General features: G+C 30.5%; 1 protein-coding gene across 2 annotated transcripts in view; it reads left to right on the forward strand.

Moving 5' to 3' along the window:
- The window catches only part of LOC134721105 (protein SSUH2 homolog), a 33,711-nt gene extending 24,913 nt beyond the window's left edge, over window positions 1-8,798 (forward strand). For both annotated transcript variants that reach the window (XM_063583851.1, XM_063583859.1), the window contains 2 exons: window positions 2,099-2,197; window positions 5,956-8,798. In XM_063583851.1, coding sequence (XP_063439921.1) covers window positions 2,099-2,197; window positions 5,956-6,102 — 246 coding nt within the window. In that variant the 3' untranslated portion in view covers window positions 6,103-8,798. The remainder of the gene's footprint in view (window positions 1-2,098; window positions 2,198-5,955) is intronic.
- Window positions 8,799-9,258: the final 460 nt, after the last annotated feature.

Consider the following 9,258-nt stretch of genomic DNA (forward strand, 5'->3'; position numbering starts at 1 on the left):
GAAGAAATAACATAAAAAAATTGGTGCACACTGAATAACGGGTGTAGCGGGTTATTTAACAGTGTGCACCACATTTTTTATGTTATTTCGAATAGACAGAAAAAATATTAGTCATTTCTTATAATTTAATTTTAAATTCCATTTTAAACCGTAGAAAACGTGAAAAAATGTTGATGACATCATGGTCACATGACTAAATTATGTCTATGGGCTCATAACAAAATTACGTCAGCCAATCAGAAGACAGGTTACATCCAAAATTAGATTATTTTTTATTAATAATAATAGATATGTCTCACATGATTCTTTTTTGTGTGCAAATTTTTGCCATGAAAAAGATTGGTTGATAGATTAATTATTGTATTATTTTATTAACAAGAGATTGCTTGGCCAAATGAACAATAAATTGACAGCTTCATTACACTTTGGCTATGTTAACGTTTATAATGATAGACAAAGCATGTTGTCTCTTAGTGAAGGTTGGTGTGACCTATGATGCAGGAGTAAATATTTAGTAAAAGTCTAATCACCAAAAAAATGGAGAAACCAACGGGGCTATCATAAAAAATGAACTTATGCCATTGTACCTTTGGTGTGAAATTAATTACTTTATACAGTAGATTCCGGTTATTTGCATAGCCTATTTGTCAGACAAAATTATGCAATAAAGCAGAATATGCTTATATCCGAAATGCCAAATGACAGAGTCAAAAAACATCGATAGAACAGGTCAGGAAATCCCTGAAGAAAGCCTGTAATCCAAATACAACATACTGAATGTTGATTTATTCCAATAAAAATTCTATGTCTAGTGTCTTATGTGTTATTATATTTTGTTTCTTTAAATAAAGATTATAAACACATTTTGATTTAGTTTATTTGTGTTCCGACTTTGCTTTACTTGGGATACGAAAACAAACTGTTCTAAAAATAGATTTGTTTCTATGACCCATATGTACAATGTACATAGCTATGCTTTGATTAAAATAAACTTTTAAACAATACTTCACAGTTTATAATTATTTTAACAATAGATGTGTAATGAATTGCCTTTGATATGCAGTTGGACAGTGAACTAACACATCGTTAGTTTCGAATTTGTATATGCAAAGCAGTAATGGGGCCCTGTACGGGTTATTTGCAGGACACAAGTGTTGAAATTGAGAAAATATAATAATAAAAAGTGAATGCTCTTTTCATAAAATATCAAAAATAAATGATTGATGTATAAAATTCTGTAACCATATATAAATGCCCTACAATATTTAACATTAACATACAGATCACCCCAAGCCCAATTACTAAAGTTCACATTGGTTATGTTATGATCGATAATTAGCAGGAAGTAGGCCTATTGTTTTTTTTAAATTAACCCGAAATGTTATCTATGGACAATTGTTTAAATCCAATCAATTATTAACACCCTTTCAAGTTTGAGATAGAATGGTCAGTGTTTTTACAACAATTATCTGTTTGACATTTTTATGACCTCGAGGCTTAAAATAGAACATGGGAAACTTTACCTGTGTAGACATAAAGGTTTATTTTAAATCAAATTCCATAAAATAAACACGAAAGAAACTGTTTTAAAACTTTATTTTAATAACACAAAAGTAAATATGAAATAATAACGAAAATAAGAATGCATTTAAGAAAATTATACTTACCAAATTGCCGTTTCTGGTCAAAAATCTCGTCAGTTTTAACTGAGCATATCTATACGCCAATAATTTTCTATGCAATAAACGGAAAGGCCACTTGTAGAGCTATGCATATATCCGGACAATTTAACATTAGATGATTGGGAAATGGTTTTGTGCAGGAGAAAACTATATTAGTGACCTTCTGCTGTTGTGTTTTTTTATTTTGGTCGGGTTGTTGTCTCTTTGACACATTCCCCATTTCCATTCTCAATTTTAATTAACCGAATTATGCTATTAAGCGGTATGCAATTAAGTGGAATCGACTGTATATGTAAAAGCACAAATTGTGTGAAATAACAGAGACTTAATTGTCTTTATGTCAATTTTTAAAGCATGCTTAAGTGGCATAATATTCCTATATGTACACATAGTTTTAAATTATTTTGTATTTGAAGGTATATCCAATCCAACATTTTGCAGAGCAAGAAATCAATAATGCATCAGCTAGTCTTATATCTAAACACCAGTATTCCATGGAGAGAATTCTCATGCAGGTAACATATCATAATCTTATATCGAAACACCAGTATTCAATGAGAGAAATCTCATGCAGGTAATATATCTTATATCCAATCACTAGTATCCCATGGAGAGCAGTATCATGCAGGTAACATATCATAATCTTATATACAAACACAAGTATCCCATGGAGAGAGTTCTCATGTAGGTAACCTATCATAATCTATTATCCAAACACAAGTGTCTCATGTAGAGAGCTCTCATGCAGGTAACATATCATAGTCTTATATACAAACACAAGTATCCCATGGAGAGAGTTCTCATGTAGGTAACCTATCATAATCTATTATCCAAACACAAGTATCCCATGGAGAGAGTTCTCATGTAGGTAACCTATCATAATCTGTTATCCAAACACAAGTATCCCATGGAGAGAGTTCTCATGTAGGTAACCTATCATAATCTATTATCCAAACACAAGTGTCTCATGTAGAGAGCTCTCGTGCAGGTAACATATCATAGTCTTATTTACAAACACAAGTAACCTATGGAGAGAGTTCTCATGCAGGTAACATATCATAGTCTTATATACAAACACACGTGTCTCATGTAGAGAGTTCTCATGCAGGTAACCTATCATAATCTATTATCCAAACACAAGTGTCTCATGTAGGGAGTTCTCATGCAGATAACATATCATAGTCTTATATACAAACACAAGTGTCTCATGTAGAGAGTTCTCATGCACATATTATATCATATTCTTTTATCCAAACACAAGTTTCAGGGCAAAAGAGCTCTCATGCAGGTACTCTTAAATTGTCTTCTCTCTAAACACCTGTGTTCCTTCAGAGAGAGTTCTCATGCAGGTACCTACCATAACATTAACACTAAAGTGCAGTTGTTAATGTGCTACATATTTCTTCAGCTGTCTTAACTCTGTTTTTTGTTGATTCCTTCTTGAGGTCGTGGTGTTTTTCCCTAACTTTTGTTTTTTTTAACAAATGTGATTACCCTACACTTTATATAAATATCTTTCATCAAAATGAAGTCCTGAAGGATTTCTGTGATGATACCAAGAGATCTATCCCTTCTAAATATGACTGACCTAATTTAACTATAAATAATTAACTAACTTGATTTCATTTAAATACATGATGTTAATTTTCAAATTATAATAAAACTTACCAGAGTTAATATTTACAATACATTTTTTGTATGCACAAGACATGTATCTGATAAAATCCTGAATCATGTTCACTGTTAATAGACAAAAAGTTTAAAAAGCCACAAATATAGTAATTGTAAGAAAGCCTTTTTGAGATTCTCTGTGCAAGATACATCTCATAAAATATCACAAATGACTCAGATTCCATGTGCAGATACATCTCATAAAATGGCACAATAAGACAGATTCTCTGTGCAAGATACATCTCATAAAATATCACAAATGACTCAGATTCCATGTGCAGATACATCTCACAAAATGGCACAATAAGACAGATTCTCTGTGCAAGATACATCTCTTAAAATAGCACAATAAGACAGATTCTCTGTGCAAGATACATCTCTTAAAATATCACAAAAGACAGATTTTGTGTGCAAGATACGTCTCTTAAAATAGCACAATAAGACAGATTCTCTGTGCAAGATACATCTCATAAAAAATCACAAATGACAGATTTTGTGTGCAAGATACATCTCTTAAAATAGCACAATAAGACAGATTCTCTGTGCAAGATACATCATCTTAAAATATCACAAAAGACAGATTTTGTGTGCAAGATACGTCTCTTAAAATAGCACAATAAGACAGATTCTCTGTGCAAGATACATCTCTTAAAATATCACAAAAGACAGATTTTGTGTGCAAGATACATCTCTGAAAATAGCACAATAAGACAGATTCTCTGTGCAAGATACATCTCGTAAAAAATCACAAATGACAGATTTTGTGTGCAAGATACATCTCTTAAAATAGCACAATAAGACAGATTCTCTGTGCAAGATACATCTCTTAAAATATCACAAAAGACAGATTTTGTGTGCAAGATACGTCTCTTAAAATAGCACAATAAGACAGATTCTCTGTGCAAGATACATCTCTTAAAATATCACAAAAGACAGATTTTGTGTGCAAGATACATCTCTTAAAATAGCACAATAAGACAGATTCTCTGTGCAAGATACATCTCTTAAAATATCACAAAAGATAGATTCTCTGTGCAAGATACATCTCTTAAAATAGCACAATAAGACAGATTTTGTGTGCAAGATACATCTCTTAAAATAGCACAATAAGACAGATTTTGTGTGTAAGATACGTCTCTTAAAATAGCACAATAAGACAGATTCTCTGTGCAAGATACATCTCATAAAATATCACAAATGACTCAGATTCCATGTGCAGATACATCTCATAAAATAGCACAATAAGACAGATTCTCTGTGCAAGATACATCTCTTAAAATATCACAAAAGATAGATTCTCTGTGCAAGATACATCTCGTAAAAAAGCACAATAAGACAGATTCTCTGTGCAAGATACATCTCTTAAAATATCACAAAAGACAGATTTTGTGTGCAAGATACATCTCTTAAAATAGCACAATAAGACAGATTCTCTGTGCAAGATACATCTCTTAAAATATCACAAAAGATAGATTCTCTGTGCAAGATACATCTCTTAAAATAGCACAATAAGACAGATTTTGTGTGCAAGATACATCTCTTAAAATAGCACAATAAGACAGATTTTGTGTGCAAGATACGTCTCTTAAAATAGCACAATAAGACAGATTCTCTGTGCAAGATACATCTCATAAAATATCACAAATGACTCAGATTCCATGTGCAGATACATCTCATAAAATAGCACAATAAGACAGATTCTCTGTGCAAGATACATCTCTTAAAATATCACAAAAGATAGATTCTCTGTGCAAGATACATCTCTTAAAAAAGCACAATAAGACAGATTCTCTGTGCAAGATACATCTCGTAAAAAATCACAAATGACTCAGATTCAATATGCAGATACATATTGTTAAATATCACAAATGAGACAGATTCCTTATGAAAGATAATCATATAAAACAGCACATCTTTTAAATTAAGGTGGCTCGTGGGTACAAAAATTTCAGCAAAAAATTAAACCTTTATTTTTCATTACAAATTGTATTTATTACACTATTAGTTATTACTTTATGATATGGTACAAAAATCAACCCAAAAAATCGATTTGGTTTGGCCCTTTATGACTTTTTAAATGTTTATATCATTGAAAAAGCTCCAAATTATCTCCCTTTGGTGCAAAAATGTCATTTTTTGGCATTAAATTTGAAATATCTTTTTTAACTCATCGGTGACTATATTTTTTATTATTTTTTTCAAATCAGCTGTACATAAACTAAATAATTGTAAAATTTAAGCGATTTCTGTAATCATGGTAATTGAGTTCTTTTTTTATTTCGATATTGCCTCTATTTCTCCTATTTATTCAACAGAATGAAAGGGCATTAACAAAAATGTATGCTTTTTCCGGAAGCAGATTGTGAGCTTAAATGAACGGTGACCCCATTTTTTTTATTTCATTTTTTTCTTTTAAGTATTTGATAAAGTTCATTCATAAAAAAATATAGCGAAATCCTATATAAGATTTTTTTTTTTATTTATACCCTGGAGCCCCCTTAAGACAGATGCAAATGTATCTTTTGATGTTTGATATTTGTTTGTGGAATATCCTGCCTTGGCTAGTTTTAAGTAAACATTTCTTTTTTTTTATGTTTTACAGAGACACAGAGTACGGATAGTACCAGTGACAGTTTGTCGTTACAAATGGGACGATACAGACTCTGACTTTATAGTGTATGGATTAGACAAGAAAGTTCATGCTCCTGACTATCCTCAGCAAAGCTGTTTTGGCTGTTCTATCTTATAGAATTAAAGAAGGAACTAAATAGGATATTTTTTCTGTATATTTCCAACTGTATCAAATGTTTTGAGGGATGTATTTTCTATGTTATAGAGTAAAAGATATATTACTTTTTTAACCAAGCACACAATAAATTAAGTAACCTGTAAAAGTTCTAAAATTGAAATCCAGAAAATTTATAGCCCCAACCTGCAGATGCTCAAATATGGTCAATATTCTGAATTTCAGTTTACATATATATACTTAAATTACATAAAACTTACTGAAGTTTTTTATGCCCCACCTACGATAGTAGAGGGGCATTATGTTTTCTGTTATGTGCGTGTGTCCAATCGTTCGTCTGTCCGTTCGTTCGTCTGTGCGTTCGTCCGTCTGTCCCGCTTCAGGTTAAAGTTTTTGGTCAAGGTAGTTTTTGATGAATTTGAAGTCCAATCAACTTGAAACTTAGTACACATGTTCCTTATGATATGATCTTTCTAATGTTTATGCCTAATTTTATTTTTTATCCAGTTTCATGGTCCATTGAACATGGAAAATGATAGTGCGAGTGGGGCATCTGGTACTTTGGACACATTCTTGTTTCCTCTGAAATAGGTATTTTACAATTGGGAACAAAAATAACCATGGCTTTCAGTGTTTTGTTCAATTTCAGTATAAGTCAACATTTTTTAGTATTTTTTAATGACATTATATTCATCTGACCATTTTCCATTCAATTAGTTTTCTAACTGATTTTGTTCGTGTGTTTCATTCTATGCTCAATTTGGTTATTTGTTAAAGCCTTGTTATATGTATACATGTAGAAATGGAAAGTAAATGTTTTAAATTTCATTTAATAACAGGGTAGGCCCAAATGATATATAACAAAATATATTTTTAACTCCTTTGTAATAGCATAACATGTAACATATTATTACAACTATATTTCATATCTTAAATTCTGTTTTTTTTTTTTCATATTATCACACAAAATTGGGGTATCCATGCTAAATCTGTAAAAAAAATATCGTAACCAATTTTTTTTATTATACTTTTGAAAAAACTACATTTTGACAATTTTTTTCTTCTATCTTCATCGTTCCTACTGCATTATGCATGTCAGAATTGTTTTTACTTAAATGGGAAAAAAAGTATTTGTTCTTGGCATCTTACTGATAATCATGACCATTATGTTTATTATATTTTTTTAAGGCCTTCAATGTTTAGTTTTTGTTAGGATTGTGAAATGTAATTTTTAGATATGAATATTTTTTTTACACATTTCTGTTTTTGTTTAATTGTTGCCTCTTTCATTACCATCTCCATGTTATTTCTCTGTTAATTTTACAGTGTTAAATGTTCTTCATCTATGAAGTTTTTATGTGGTATTGATTTTGAAAGAGGGTTTTTATAAGAGTTTTTTTTATATAAATGTATCAATTTTTAAGAACTGCTGAACTGAACTTAACATCAACATGTACTATCCATTGGCGGATCCAGGGGGGGATGTTCTGGGGGGTGGAACCCCCTCTTTTTTGGACGAACAATGCATTTGAATGGGAGCATACAGTTGGAACCCCCCCTTTTTAAAATGGCTGGATCCGCCCCTGCTATCGATATTTTTATGTGTATCTTCTGTATTCTAGTTTATGGACCTAAATAACACAGATAAATTATTCAAACACACAAAATATTTATATCATAGGACTGAATTTACTACTGTTTGTTTGGAATATCCAGTATTAATTATCATTGATATTGTTATATTTATAAATTAACTGTTTACCAAAAATTGAATTTTTTGAAATACTAAGGCTTTTCTACCTCAGGCATAGATTACCTTAGCTGTATTTGGCTACACTTTTAGGAATTTTTTATCTCAATGCTCTTCAACTTTGTACTTCATTTGGCTTTTTTTTAAAACTTTTATTGGATTCGAGCGTTACTGATGAGTTTTTTGTAGACGAAACGCGTGTCTGCAGGCCTATATATAAATTTTAGTCGTGGTATCTATGATGAGTTTATTTACCTTAGCTGATTTCTCAAAACCTTTAAGAATTTTTGGACTTCAATGCTCTTCAACCTTCTACATTATATTGGCCTTTTTTACTTGTTTGATTTATATGTCACAGATGAGTCTTTTGAGGTTGAAACGTGAATGTGGCAAACAAATTTTAATATTCTTTTTATGATGATTTTATTTGATAGACAACTCTATTTGTCTAAAAAAAAAATGTAAGATTTAAAATCAGATTGTCAAATTAATTAAAACCAATTAATTACCCAAAAAATATATAAATAAAAAAATGAACACCTGGCGTAAAACTTATTGAAAATACCATTAAAACATTTCTGATATTGAATGTAAAGCAAATATGTTCAGTTAAGAACACTTATGTCTTTTCACTGTACATTGAAATAAAATTCTCAAGTGAACAAACCTTGTTATGTGGTATGTCTGTCTGTGTTTTATATAAGAATGTATGATCAACTATTGATGTCTATATGTGTGTAGTAACATGTGTTTTATTGTAATTGATAAGAATCTCATTGAACAAGATCTTGTAAGTTTTTTATTCTTTTGTTTTTCTGTATTTTTAAAAAAAAATAACATTTTTTTTTATATTAACACCGACTTAAAGTTAAAGTTATAAGCGTTTCATAATGTAGTTAATAACTTTACATTCAATTTATAATGTGCAATAAATTCCTTATTTAACCTTTGTAGCTTGCTATTTCATAATTGCCTGCTTATTTTACATGCAGTACCATAAGGTCATGTGAAAAAATTATGTTATATTCATGAAGTACCAGATGAGTTATTCAACAATTAGTGTCTTCTAAGTAAAAAGTAAGTTCAAAAGATTTGTATATCCAAAATCTATTACAAACAGCGAGGAGCTTATATGATTGAACAAGGCTTAAAGTATAGCCAGTTTTCAGATATATCATTGGTTATACTAGACTGACCCACAAAATCAACTTCTAAACGTGTTAGTTATTAGGTTATATATACCGTATAGTGGGTTATTTTCGCTGATAGAACAAAATCACAAAAACAAATTTCCGCCAAATTACAGATGTACATACAAAGGTATTAACAAAAGTTTTTAATACGCCAAAATATTAAACACCAAAATATTTCCTATACCTTCTTCAACAAAAATCACGAAGTTTTACACA

Source organism: Mytilus trossulus, chromosome 1 (genome assembly GCF_036588685.1).
Source record: "Mytilus trossulus isolate FHL-02 chromosome 1, PNRI_Mtr1.1.1.hap1, whole genome shotgun sequence".
Classification (NCBI taxonomy): domain Eukaryota; kingdom Metazoa; phylum Mollusca; class Bivalvia; order Mytilida; family Mytilidae; genus Mytilus; species Mytilus trossulus.